Consider the following 14,580-nt stretch of genomic DNA (forward strand, 5'->3'; position numbering starts at 1 on the left):
AGTCAGACCCAGATAGTCCTGCTTTGTGGATGGAACCGGAGCAGACTTCTGAAAATTCAGAATCCACCCGAACTCCCTCAGAGTTTGTAAGGTGATTTCCAGGTTTTCCACCAGAGCAGTAGGAGACTCCACTCGTAGAAGGAGGTCGTCCAAGTAGCCCAGTACCGCGATCCCCCGTTGGCATAACAATGCTAGCACCAGGGCTAACACTTTGGTAAAGACCCAAGGATCAGAGGCGAGACCAAAGCGTAACGCCACAAACTGATAATGCTCCTCTCCTACGGCAAAGAGGAGGAAGCGCTGGTGACCAGCACATATTTGAATGTGAAGGTAAGCATCCTTGATGTTGATAGAGGCAAGAAAATCCCCCTGATGCAGGGATGCCACCACCATGCGAATGGACTGCATTCTGAACTTCTGCACCCACCCAAAGCAGTTCAGCGCCTTGAGTTCCAGGATTGGACGCACCTTGCCTTCCTTCCTTTCTTCCTGGGAACTGTAAACAAGTTTGAGTAAAAACCCTGAAAACTTTCAGATATCCGAACCAGGACAATCACCCCTTGAAGTAACAGGTCTTGTACTGCCCCAAACAGACCCTGGGGACAGGCACAAATTGGAAGGAAAGAACGTTGCCTGGGGGTAGGAGTGAAACTCAATCTTGTAGCTGGACCATATGACTTTGTGGACCCACTTGTCTTGTACCAGGGAAGTCCAGAGGTCCGGGAACCAGTGAAGACGTCCACCCAACCCCGATACAGGTGAGGGTGCACCTTCATGCTGAAGGAACCTTGTCCGCGGGTCTGGATAAGCCAGTTCTCCACTTGCCAGACCAAGTTCACTTGGATCCACCAGAAGAGGCCCTGAACAGCTTTGATCCCTTGTCAGTTGACCCTAAGGAACAAAAAAACTTCTTATGAGCCAAGAAGGATGGGCCAGGTCTGAGACGAGGGTCCTTGCCCTTAGCAGCCTGTGGAAGAAAGGTACTCTTCCCCCCTGTGAGACCCTTAATGATGTCATCCAGGGTAGCTCCAAACAGGCCATCTCCTTAAAAAGGAAGATCAGTTAAGGCCTTCTTAGAAATCTGGTCCGCAGACCAGCATTTGAGCCAAAAAATATGCTGAAGGACCACTGCTGAAACAGAGAGCCTAGCAACTAGGGGAGCTGCATTGAAAGAGGCATCACAGATAAACTGCAGCCCCTGAATAAACTGGTCCACCAGGTCAGCACATTCAGAGGGAGCTGCTCCCCCTCGAGGGCATGGCATAAAGGCTTAGCACACTCAAGAGTTTGTGACACCAGTGCAATGGTAAATACCGGCCTCAGTGCAGAACCAGCCAGGGTGTACATATTGTGGGCCACAGCCTCCGCCTTCCTGTCAGCCGGGTCCTTAAAGGCCAGGGACTCTTCAACCGGAATCATGGTTGCTTTGCTCAATCTGGAGACCGGAGGGTCCACCACCGGTGGAACAGTGCCTTTTAAAGAAGGAACTCCTCATAGGGGTACTGAATAGCAAATCGCTTAGGGACCACAAGGGGACATTTTGGCTGTTCCCACTCTTTAGCGACAATTCTGTCAAAATAGGCAGGGAAAGGAAACAACTTTGCCCCTCTGGATGGCTTGTGAGTTCCAAAGGGAACGGACGCCTCTGTTGCAGCTTCAGCTGCATCCTCCATTTTTAAGGTCTCACGCACAGATACGGTCAGTTCATCCATCAGCGTATTTTCATGCGAGGTTGCAGAAGTGGAGGAATCATCCTCACTATCTGAGAACTCAGTGCGTGTGGTCACAGACCCAGCAGAGTGTTTCAGGTTCGCGTGACCGAACCAGATTCAGGATCTGAGGAGACAGATGAGGCAAGAGAAGGCAAAGGGCACTTTTTGTTAGCCCATCGCCCAAAAACCACCTCCACCCGGGAAACAAAGGAGAGGGAATCAGGTGGGTAAATGTGCTCCAAAGACTCCATGAGTCAATAGGTGGACCCCACAAGAAAAGGTTTAAAAAACACTGCTAAGGGACACCCCAACCACTCTGGCAGCACCACACAGTCGCCAGTAACAGAGCACCTAAATCGATCCTCAGCAGAGAGGGAGAGGACCCCACTAGACTCACCACACATAAATAGGCACCTGCAGCCACCAGGATAATCTGCACTCCACGTGCGACAATCAGGAAGTGAAAAGATCCAGGAGTCAGCACCAGGGGATGAGAAGGGGCTCCCACCACCAAAATCGCCACCCACAGGGCTCCACTGTCATGGCCGCCGCTATTTTCAATGGCAAACCGCCGTAAAATGGCCGCCGTGAATTGAGCACACAGGCTACAGCAAAATGGGGGCCGCACGGCACCAGGAAGGATCCTAAGGCCTCAGTAAATGGGACAGGCAGGAAGGGGGGCCCCCGGCAGGAGCCCCCACCTGGTACAGCCCCCCCACAGCCGATCACCCGGTCACAGGCGACGCACTCCTCCCGCCCCCATCACCAACACAGCACCCTACCCCCACCCTAGACAGTGGACCAGGCCACCCCACAGCCCAAACGTCAATGAAGCAGGGGGGCGATATGGCCAACAGGGACCACCGGACTGATGAGGGGGGTGCCTAACAAGAAGGAGGGGAACCCAGAGGTCTGACCGTCCCATGGAGGAGCCCAAGTCCACCCTAAAACCCTCCAGGAGCAGAGGGAAGACAGTCACTTATACCAGGAACCAGACGGGTACCGCTCCAGCCAGAACCTGGGGGGCTGTCATCCAGGAGGAATGCTGCGACTCGGGCTGAGACCCTGGTCGTATGCGACCTCGCAAGGCGTTTAACTCACAGGCCAGCCCCCGTCCCATGGGGTTATGTTGTGGCCGACCTAGCTGAGCTAAGGTCTGCGCGCGCTCGCTGGCCAACTAGATCTAGATTATCCAGCCCGTTGCCTAGTCCAGCAGTTGAATGTAGATCTCACAGGAAAGAAAAAACAGAAGAATAAATTCTATCTAAAAAGAAAAAATTGCCAGGACCAGAGATCCCAGCAAGCAACTAGGTCCTTACTCCTGACTAGGCAGAAAAAAAAAAAAGAGTACCTATAGCAGAGAGAGGGAGTATACCCCCTGGAACTGCCTATAGGCGTAACCAGACCACCTAGTATCCTACTCCTGTAGGAGGCAGAATAACCCAATGGTTAAGAAGATCAGGAGCTGTTTCCCTGAACGAAACAGAAAGAAAGGTTTTTCTTAGTTTGTGTTATACAATTTAGCAAATAAGTAATTTTTTTCTTTTCACTCATGTGCACTGATGAGGCTGCCCTGGTGGGCATTAATGAGGATGCACTGATGGGCATTAATGAGGCTGCACTGATGGGCACTGATAATACGAGCCCTGATTATCAGTGTAAACGCTGTACTCACTGTGCCCTGTGCTGTCTCTGTGTAATGAAAGGAGAGCCGATATCTAGCAAAATTGTTCACACATGACCCGCTGTGATTGGACATAGCTGATCACATGGTAAAGGGCCGCTTTGAATGGCCTTTTACCCCGATCTGTGATCCACTGTGTCCAAGAGACACAGCGATCACAGACACTTCCCCATGTGCGCCCCAGGGGGCGTGCAGGAAGCGCATTGAAATGGAGGTTTTCCAGAGATGCCCTCCCAGAACTGGAGGGCTGCACTGTAGCTGTATATAAGCTATAGCAGGGTGGGAACGTGGGAAAAGCGGTATTAAACTGAAAACCAAAAGAGTCATATATTGCAGCTAATCCTTAGATGTGATGGCTGCATTTGTTTTCTTTTTTTAGGCTATCTTCCCTCTGTTTTCACCTGGTAGTCTGGCCAGTAAAACACCTCCTGTGTTAGAGTGCCTACACTCTGGATAAGGGGAGCACAGAGACACATTTGTACAGCAGCATTGTCAGTCTGGGTGAAGGGATATGTACTACCAGATTTAGAAGCACTAACAAATTAAAGCCAGACTCCAGCTGGCTCCATGAAAGAAAGCCTTAAAAAGAAAACTAATGTAGCAATTACACCTAAGAATTGGTAAGTTGCAGTATAATACATGTTTGCTTTTGGGTTTATATTGCTTTAACTGCAGCAAAGAAAAATCAGGCCTCCTGCTCAGAGAAAAAGGGCTGTGCCATCTGGCAGATACATGTGAATCTTAAGACTGGATAGACAGAAATACAAATCCTTTGGCAGGTTAATTTAGCTACCTTATATTTATTCTGTGTATTTAGTTTTTGTGCCTGGAGTTCAGCTTTACAAGTGCAAACAGTTGTCCAGAAAACCATTATTTCAGTTCTGATGCAATTTTCAAATTGACCCACAAGGTAATTTACAACAGCATCATACGCTCACCTCCGTCCTCTGTAGCGACGATACTTTCTACCCAGCAAGTGTTTGGGTGGGCGCCCACGTGGCCTAGTAGGTGGTTTTTGTTCCTCCTGAAGAGGTGTGGAAGAGACATCTTTATTTTCAGCATCAGACAGAGTAACAGAAATTTCTGCTTGACTGTCGGCTTTAGGCATTGGCAGACTACTGTCTTGTTCAGGTCCTAGAAAAGAAAAGCACAGTAGATTATGTTCGTAGTTCAGTGTAGTTGCTGTAAAAACTCCATAAGAAAGGGAAGTTTGGAGAGATGTTTTTTTTAGAACCGACTGCAGAGTGAAAACAGCTGACTAGCTATAACTAGAAATACATACAGTAACTTGCGAAAGTATTCGGCCCCCTTGAACTTTGCGACCTTTTGCCACATTTCAGGCTTCAAACATAAAGATATAAAACTGTCATTTTTTGTGAAGAATCAACAACAAGTGGGACACAATCATGAAGTGGAACGAAATTTATTGGATATTTCAAACTTTGTTAACAAATAAAAAACTGAAAAATTGGGCATGCAAAATTATTCAGCCCCTTTACTTTCAGTGCAGCAAACTCTCTCCAGAAGTTCAGTGAGGATCTCTGAATGATCCAATGTTGACCTAAATGACTAATGATGATAAATAGAATCCACCTGTGTGTAATCAAGTCTCCATATAAATGCACCTGCACTGTGATAGTCTCAGAGGTCCGTTTAAAGCGCAGAGAGCATCATGAAGAACAAGGAACACACCAGGCAGGTCCGAGATACCGTTGTGGAGAAGTTTAAAGCCGGATTTGGATACAAAAAGATTTCCCAAGCTTTAAACATCCCAAGGAGCACTGTGCAAGCGATAATATTGAAATGGAAGGAGTATCAGACCACTGCAAATCTACGAAGACCTGGCCGTCCCTCTAAACTTTCAGCTCATACAAGGAGAAGACTGATCAGAGACGCAGCCAAGAGGCCCATGATCACTCTGAATGAACTGCAGAGATCTACAGCTGAGGTGGGAGACTCTGTCCATAGGACAACAATCAGTCGTATACTGCACAAATCTGGCCTTTATGGAAGAGTGGCAAGAAGAAAGCCATTTCTTAAAGATATCCATAAAAAGTGTTGTTTAAAGTTTGCCACAAGCCACCTGGGAGACACACCAAACATGTGGAAGAAGGTGCTCTGGTCAGATGAAACCAAAATCGAACTTTTTGGCAACAATGAAAAATGTTATGTTTGGCGTAAAAGCAACACAGCTCATCACCCTGAACACACCATCCCCACTGTCAAACATGGTGGTGGCAGCATCATGGTTTGGGCCTGCTTTTCTTCAGCAGGGACAGGGAAGATGGTTAAAATTGATGGGAAGATGGTTGGAGCCAAATACAGGACCATTCTGGAAGAAAACCTGATGGAGTCTGCAAAAGACCGGAGACTGGGACGGAGATTTGTCTTCCAACAAGACAATGATCCAAAACATAAAGCAAAATCTACAATGGAATGGTTCACAAATAAACATATCCAGGTGTTAGAATGGCCAAGTCAAAGTCCAGACCTGAATCCAATTGAGAATCTGTGGAAAGAACTGAAAACTGCTGTTCACAAACGCTCTCCATCACACCTCACTGAGCTCGAGCTTTTTTGCAAAGAGGAATGGGCAAAAATTTCAGTCTCTCGATGTGCAAAACTGATAGAGACATACCCCAAGTGACTTACAGCTGTAATCGCAGCAAAAGGTGGCGCTACAAAGTATTAACTTGGGCAGGACTGTCAGTGTTGTTTGGACTGGAGTGGACTGAAGGGATCACCTGGCATGGAGAGAGACTGTCACTGTGACTTAGGAGGGGACGTGTCGTGTCGGGGACGTGTCATCATCCTCTGTGCTTCTGCCAATCAGTGCTGTGCTGTCAGTGTCTCTGAGAGAGTCAAATTCATGTGTGTGTGCCTGTCCATTCCAATGGAAATCTTCTCCCTAAGCTCCTTGTTTACTAAATTGAAAATAAAATATGATTTTTTTTCCTTCTTATCTACCATAAATCACATTTCGAATTGCATGAATGTGGCTTAAATACTGAAATTTGCACTTGAAACTGTAATTTTGCAACTTTTGGAAATTCCAGTAATAAATTGGCTGTGCCAGTAAATTTTGAGTGTTGCGTCAGTAAATTTAAATTTGGTAGGTTGGCAAAACTGATTCACACCAGCGTGTGGAGTTACATTGCGCTTGTGATGCACTACATAAAAGTACAGCAGGCACTATTTTTTCAGAACAAGCGCACATTAACGTATTGCACCACAAGTCAAAACTTTCAGCTTCATAAAGTTTGGCTTCTCTGAAGAGACTTAAGCTGGATATTACACACTATTCAACTTTTGTGGTTAGATTTCCTCCAGATTTACCTTTTCTATGTAGTGCAAGGGCCTTCCAGTTTGCATACAAATTGAAAGTGTTTAGATTTGACCTCATATTATATGGTTTTGGTAAGTCTAAAGGAAAAAGTCTTCAGAAAATCTTATAGTGTGTATGGCCCAATACACCTAGCTGCCGCATGTTCGTGGCTGTAAAACTTTGCAAGAAGAAGAAAAAGGACCAACAAAGACTGGTTGAACAAAATCATCCAATTCGCTATGATCCTAAGCATGGGCGGTACAAGAACAATCTTAAAAAACGACTTATCTGGAAGGAGATTGGTGCCTGTCTCTATCCACACTGGGAGAGTTTCAACAGATCTCAGCAAATATGTGTAAGTGAGTCAACACATTCATTACAATGTACAATGCTTTAAATAAATTATACTCCAAAAAACGCAAGCATTTGTAAATTGCACATCAACGCAGTACCATGGCAAAGTGCATGTGTTGGGGCATGCAGTGTGGTGTAAATGTATCCTTAAAGGAGTTGTAAAGGCGGAAGTTTTTTAAATCTTAATGCACTTTTTGCATTAGGATTAAAAGCCTTCTGTGTGTAGCGCCCGCCCCAGCATCCCCTCATACTTACCCGAGCCCCATCTCTATCCAGCCCTGTCCACAAGTCCTTCACCTGTCCGGGACTCTCCCTCCTGATTGGCTGAAACACAACAGCAGTGCCATTGGCTCCCGCTGCTTTTAAAGCCAGTTAGCCAATCAGGGGAGAGAGGGGGCAGAGCCAAACGGCAGCTCCGTGTCTCAATGGACTCAATGGACACATGGAGCTGCAGCTCAACTCGGGTGCCCCATAGCAAGCTGCTTGCTGTGGGGTAACTTGAAAGGAGGAAGGGCCAGGAGCAGCGAAGAGGGACCTGAGAAAAGGAGGATTCGGGCTGCTCAGGAGGAGGTAAGTATAACATGTTTGTTAATTTTTTTTAAAGAAAAAAATGAGACTTTACAATCACTTTAAAAAGCAACCCCATGCTGGCAATACACTGCCACTCTCACACAGGGTGCAGTGATCAGGGTCTACAGTATATTGTTTCAACATGCCCCCTGCACAGTGCTCCAATCAAAAAACTGGTCAGGGAACATGATGTTGTTGATTGGAGTACTGTGCAGGGGGTGGGTTGGGCGGCCGGAGACTGGGACTACTGAGCTCTGTGGGAGAAATTCAGGATTAAAGCTGGCCATACACTAACCGAAAAATCATTCGAAAATCTATCATTTGGTCCGTTCGTTCGTTTTTCGTCCAGTTAATGGGCACAATCAGAAAATCGGTTTTAACTTTTCAGAGCCAAAAAAATTGAAGGAAGAGTTTGGAAAATTCTGCCGAACGAACGATAAATTGAAAGGTTAACGTGTTTCTCGCCCTAACTGTTTGAACTAGGCATATGTGACAAACTGAACAAAAAACTTTACGTCCATTAAACGATTTATCGTTCGAAATTCGGTCATTACATGATGGCACGATCGTCTGCTCTCACGGCCGATTTTTCATTTTTTCGAAAATCAGTTTGAACGATATTTCGGCTAGTCTATGGCCAGCATAACTCCACAGCAGTGTAAAAGCGATCTCAGAATGTACAGAATGTTCCATGTGGGGCTTGCTCTTAGAAAAACTTTTAGAACGGAGAAAGGTTCACTTCAAAATACTTTTCTTCAACTGCATTCTCACAGAGTATCAGAAAATAAAGAATCACCAACATCTTTAAAATGTTGTCATTTTGCTAACGTTAATCAAATACCATGCTGGAAACATGATCATATTGGATGCATAAACATCACCGTGACATTACAGCATCCTTAAGCTGCCAGGACGTGTGTTACTGCTGCCTGTGAAAGATATACAGTACCTTTTATGCGTGGAATCTTACGCGGTCGCCCAGGTCGCCTACGAGGCCTCTCTTTGGTAAGAGCTCTATCTGTACCATCAAACTGTTGACTATGGTTGGTTTCCTCTCCTGGGCTATAATCACTGTCATCTAGAACACACAACAACACACACCAGAAATGACAAATTCTGTACAATTGTTACAAACTTCAATACTAGCCATACACTATACAATCTGATTGCACAACATCGGTAACATCTCTTTCAGCTTTACCAAAACAATGTAATAGGAAGACAAGCAATGTATCAAATCAGGCAGGCCCTTGAACTATAAAGTTCATAGTAGATCTAAAAGATTGTGTAATCAGATTGTAAAGTTTTTGGTGACCCTAAAGTGGGGTACAAACTAGTAGAAAATCTGACGAAAATTCCCGTCCGAGGTAAAATCGTACGATTTTCGGCTAGTGTGTACGCAACTTTCAGCAGCCGATGCCGACATTTTCAACGAAAAAAAACAGAGGGACAAACACCAAAATTTTTATCGTCTGTCCCCAGACGACCGGTTTTCGTTTAATGTGTATGCAGTACGTCCGAGGATACGAAAGACTGCGCATGATCTGAAGTTGACAACCCGGAAGTCAAGGAACAAATGTCCCAAAAAAAAAAACGGACGAGAAATTTTGTGAACATTTATGCACTGTCAACTAAAAACTGTTATGACCCCTTAGCATGAGAGAGAAATATCGGAGGATATTTCGTCCGATTTTCGTCAAGTGTGTACGGATTCCTCACCATTTGGGTTATCTATGGCTCCAGCATCCACAATATCATCTTCATCTTCGTCTTCCTCCTCTCGTAATCTTACTGCTTTGCGAGACACCTGTCCGTCTTCATAGGCTTAACAGACAAATACAGTAAAACCAAACAAGTTTCAAGTTTTCTTGAAAAGATGAGTGTGAAAATATCCCAGAAATCATCTAGGAAACGGCTGTACATAACTTTTATTATATTTTCAGTGCAAGCATATTTTGAGTTTTTGAGGTTTTTATCTTTATATGGAAATTATTAAGGATTACTTTTATTGTAGTTCTAAAGATACAGTTTTTAACTGTATTTATTTAATCCTATGTATAAAATTATTTGTTTTACAAATAAACATTTAATAAATGAACAAAGATTCCCTGAGCATGGAGCACTAAAGCCTGGTACACACTACCGTTTTTTTTTCGCTGGGTTGCATGAAAAAAACCTGTTGGCTCTAGCCTGGTACACACTACCGTTTTTTTTTCGCTGGGTTGCATGAAAAAAACCTGTTGGCTCTAGAAGGAGCCGCTGTACTAACCATCCAACATTAGTACAGCGATCTCCCCCACTGAGCTTTTGTGTTCTGACAGTGGGGTCATTGCCTGAGAGCGCTGATTGGGAGATGCTCGTCCGATGGAAGCCAGCCGGCTTTTGACCATTTTTTTTTTGAACTGGCAAAAAGGTCTCTCAACATTCGGCCCATGTTTACCCGACTTGAGGTTTATCTAAAGAAGCAGCACAGTAGCTTGCTTTTCAGATCCCTTTGTCTGAAAAAGACCTGGTACTGAGCAGCGGGATAAGGAATGAGTCATTAATATGAAAACAACAGACTTCTGTCATAATTGCGTCAAAAACAATACCATACTAAACATGACAAGGGAAAGCACCATTTGCAAGCCTAAGGATCCATGCACACTAGCATTTTTTTAAAAGCTCAAAAAACGCTGGATGAAACACTCTGATAATAGCGTTTTTGTGTCGGCTTGTAGTAGTTTTTTTAGTAGCTTTTAGGCGCTTTAAGAAGCGTTTAGGCATGTTAGTGTTTTATAAATGTTTTTACTAGGAGCGTTTAAAAGCGTTAAGGAGCATTTGCCATTTTTTTCTGCCGGGAAAATGATCCCAAAACAAATTTGTTTCTGCTCCTAAAAGCTGAAGCTTGAAAAATGCTTCTAGCATAAAGTAATGATAGTATACATGGAGCCTGAACCCCTTGGAGTCGGCTCCTCCTAGCCCTTTAAGGAGTTTAGGATGCCAGGAGGTGGGAGGGGTTTATGATCATGTGACCGCCGTGATTGGCTGTTACATCAGTGACATAAGTGAAAAGCTCCCGATCGCAAGCAGCCACCGGTAACTGTGCCAGGAGCGCATACTCGGCACAGCTGTCTTTGCACTAATGCACACAAATAGCCAAGGCTCATCTGCAAAGAGGCTACATATTTGCGTGCGGCCGGTACCAAGAGGTTAAAAAAAGGCAAAATGCCAACAAGCAAAATATCATATTTACTAAACGTAAAAAATATATATTAATAATGATAAGCCCTGGGCTTCTGCGTTGCACACCGAGTGCTAAAAATATACTGCTGGACCATCAGCCTGTGCCTGATCAACAGGTTTGTTTGACTTCCATCTGTCTGTTTGATACCCTGGATTTTTTTTGCATTTGTATTTAGCTTGTCTGTAACTATTCGGATTATTGGCCTGTTGTCTGTGTTATTGTCATTTGCTGTTCTGGCTATCTGTATGAAGAAATTATACTGGTCTAGTACCTGTCCTGTCTGTTTGTCAGCTGTCCCCATCTGGGCATCCCTATATGTTGAACACTGGTGTGTTAAGCTGGCAATAATCAGTTCAACTCATGTTTTGAAAAGGCTGAATCCATCGATCAACTTGGGTACAATCAGCCTGCCAGGTTTTACATGCGATTATTGCTAGTGGCTATCATAGCCGCTAGCAATAATCACTGTGTTCTCCCGGGGGGGAAGGTTTCACCCTCCCCCCCCAGCCAGGAGAGCACAATAGCTCCATGGGAGGGATTCCCCTGTCAACACTATCTGTGTTGATGGGGGGGATCAAGCAAAGTTTCATTCCTACAACCCATGGTTGCAGGATTTCTTTCCATGGTTGTGGGAAAGAAATTCGTTCCATCTGTGGCCAGACTTTGAAAGTGCATCAACCCCATATCTGGTGAAACCTGGCACATGATGGTTGCACCTTGGCGAGAGTCCATACCCTCTCTGTGTGGCACAGAAGATTCACAAATCATAACAATATTTTTTGGATGTGTATGGTTTTTAGTCCTCACCATAATAAAGAAAGAAAATAGGTAGAAAACTGCTATAGACTCTCTTTAGGGCTATTTTATTCAATTTGTTTTCCAATAAAGCTTTATAAAATGATCCAAATACCACTGCAATATCGTGTAAAAAATGGGTTTCCTTACCTATTGGCACATGGCGCTCTTTCACATGGCGAAGGAGAGTGGACTTTGAGATACTCTTGTACTGGCACATCTTGCACTTGTACTGCTTGACAACTACCACTTCCATCATACCTTCCAATGCGTCCAAGTCAGAGGCTGCCACAGGGACACCAGCTGATTGGGTTGCAGAAACCTTATTAGCATTGTCTTGACTGACAGTTATAGGGTAACTAGTTGGGACTGAATCAGAAAATGCAAAATTAGTTAAGTTAGAATACTGCACTGTAAAAGACACAGTGTGAGAACAGACTTTTATATTAATTTGTTCAGATATTAGTTTACAGTCTAGAAAACATTAAAACTAATACATGAAAGTATTATTAAAATATTTTTTTAGGTTTTTTTATAATTTCTAATCTGTAGCTTTCAGTAACTGCTTGCCAACCTGCCATCCGCTGCAGCACATTTTAATCAGTGAGACCTGGCCAATGATTTATGGCCGGCATCTGCTGATTGGCTCAGCTAATGGCAGAAGAGAGACGGTCCTCTGCCTGTGCCCCTGGCTCCTCCCCATAGCAAGCAGCCATTTGCAAGCCCGATCCAGAGCCGTGCTGCCTACATTCATAGACACAGACAGAGCGGCTCAGCCCCTACCCCCGCTCCCTCATCACAGGATTCGCTTGACAGGAACCAATGGCTTCCACTGCTGCCTCCCTGTTCTGTAAAGAGAGAGAGCATCAAGAACTGCTGCTCTTGCACATAGGGCTCGCTCAAGATCATCTTAGGTAAGTATAAGAGGGGGCTGGGGGGATCCCAATCACTGAAGGTTTTTTTGCCTTAATGCAGAGAACCTTAAGCCTTTAGAACCACTTTAGGCTGTTTGAGAAAACTTAGAATCCTTGGATAACTTGCATATCTGGAGGAAAATGAGAAATCCTGTGCCCTGACCTCACGGACAGACAGGTTACAACATCTATTTAGATTTATTTCTCAACTTCTCTTTTTCTTACTAATCTTTCTCTTTATTTATATCTTTGTAAAGCCCCTTCACATGATCAGACTGATCAGGTCTGCCTGTCCGTTTTTCAGGCGGACCTGATCAGGCCACCCATTGTCCTCTAAGGGGAGGCAGATGTCAGCAGACACCCGCCTGGCATCCGATCCAACAAGATCTACTGAAAACAGAAGGATGGCGATACGTCATTATCCGTCCAGCGGGTCGGATCGGATGAAAATGGACAGGCTGTCTGTTTTCATCCGATCTCTCCATAGAGGAGAGCGGGACTCTGACAGATCCATCTCTGCACAGTGAGGCGGGGACAGACCGGTCATCCGCTTGTTTAGCGGGGATCAGCAAAAGAAGGGTTTCAAAAAGCACAATGCTGAAGGTGGGGGGACATCCCCAGGGTAATTGCCATGACTACTACCAGATCCCATGTACGCAGTTTAAGAGCTTATGTATGAAGTAATTGCGTATGTATGCATATATTATTGTGCACAAAAGTTTATATTATTGTTTGTACCACTTTGTATCTTTTCTTTAAATAAACCAACAAAAGCTATTGGGAAAATAAAACAGCAAATATTTATAATGCACAGTGCATTAGCAAACTAAAAATGGCATTCATTTAGACCGCATTCACGCTGGTACGACTTGGACCGCGACTTGTCGCTCCGACTTAGAAAAAGGGTCCTGTACTACTTCGGGGCGACCTGGAGGCGACTTGCATTGACTTCTATTATGTTAAGTCCGTGAAAGTCGCGCCGAAGTCACGCTGCACGCGACTTCATAGGTTGCCCCCTAAGTCGGAGCGACCTAAAGTGAACGGAGGCTTAGAATATACAGCCAATCTGCATACATAAGACTATGAACATAAAAAAATTACACCCGGACCCTTTGCTTCACATAATTCTGCTTTGAAAAAAATGTCTTAGTAAAGCTTTTTTTTAAAAAATGTTGTGCCTATTTGACAGAAGTTTTATAAAAAAAAAAAAACTTTCTACATCTCACTTATTCAAACCTTAACTAGTTGCAGGAATCAGGACTGTATTTAAATTGCATGTCTGTCTGACATATAGCCATGCTCTATATATAACTCATTAGTGTTATGCTTCAGGCAATGTATGGGGCATGAAGTAAGAATATACAAAGATCCACTTCTGCATACCATTCTCTGGTTCCTCCAGGATCAAATACTGGGTGATCCCAGAATTCCTGCCTTCAGTGACAATACAACCTGGGAGGCAAAATAAACAGAAATGAGCATTTCAACAGCAAATTATGGTGTCCCCCATGGCATGCCCCCAGAATGACTTAGTTGATAAAACTGCAACTCTGGAAAAACAAAGCAGTTTCTCATGTCAACCACACTTTAGCTTTTATGTTCTAACAAACACAGGGAAAATTAAATCTGGACAGATAGACAACAGATTGGCACTGACTATTAAGGAATGAGATAATGAGAGCATATAGCTTTTGGCATTGCTGCTATATGTGCCTAATAAAGTAAGTATGGTGCTGCTGGAGCTAATTTAGCTATAAAGATTAGCCAAAGGGTTAGTTTAGGGACAGGAGTTAAAGCAAAGCTCCATCCAAAAAAGGAAGTTCTGCTTTAGGCCTCCTCCCCAGCTTCTGTTTGTGGAACTGAGCTTTTGGGGGGGAAAAGGGAGGGGGCGATACCCCCCCCCCCCCTTCCGTAGTCTTCTGGGACACATGACAGGTCCCAGAAGACTTCAGGACCAGTCACAGAGCACAGCACCGCTCGTGCATGCGCAGTGGGCACCC

At 44.6% G+C, this 14,580-nt stretch overlaps 1 protein-coding gene across 1 annotated transcript in view; it reads right to left on the reverse strand.

Annotated features, from left to right (window-relative positions):
• The window catches only part of ZNF335 (zinc finger protein 335), a 149,954-nt gene that overhangs the window by 59,272 nt on the left and 76,102 nt on the right, over positions 1 to 14,580 (reverse strand). The window contains exons 4-8 of the mRNA XM_082272992.1: positions 13,964 to 14,032; positions 11,817 to 12,035; positions 9,365 to 9,469; positions 8,595 to 8,723; positions 4,335 to 4,530 (exon numbers count right to left, since the gene is read on the reverse strand). Coding sequence (XP_082129118.1) covers positions 4,335 to 4,530; positions 8,595 to 8,723; positions 9,365 to 9,469; positions 11,817 to 12,035; positions 13,964 to 14,032 — 718 coding nt within the window. The remainder of the gene's footprint in view (positions 1 to 4,334; positions 4,531 to 8,594; positions 8,724 to 9,364; positions 9,470 to 11,816; positions 12,036 to 13,963; positions 14,033 to 14,580) is intronic.

This window comes from Pelophylax lessonae, assembly GCF_965119305.1.
Source record: "Pelophylax lessonae genome assembly, chromosome: 11".
In the NCBI taxonomy this organism is placed as follows: domain Eukaryota; kingdom Metazoa; phylum Chordata; class Amphibia; order Anura; family Ranidae; genus Pelophylax; species Pelophylax lessonae.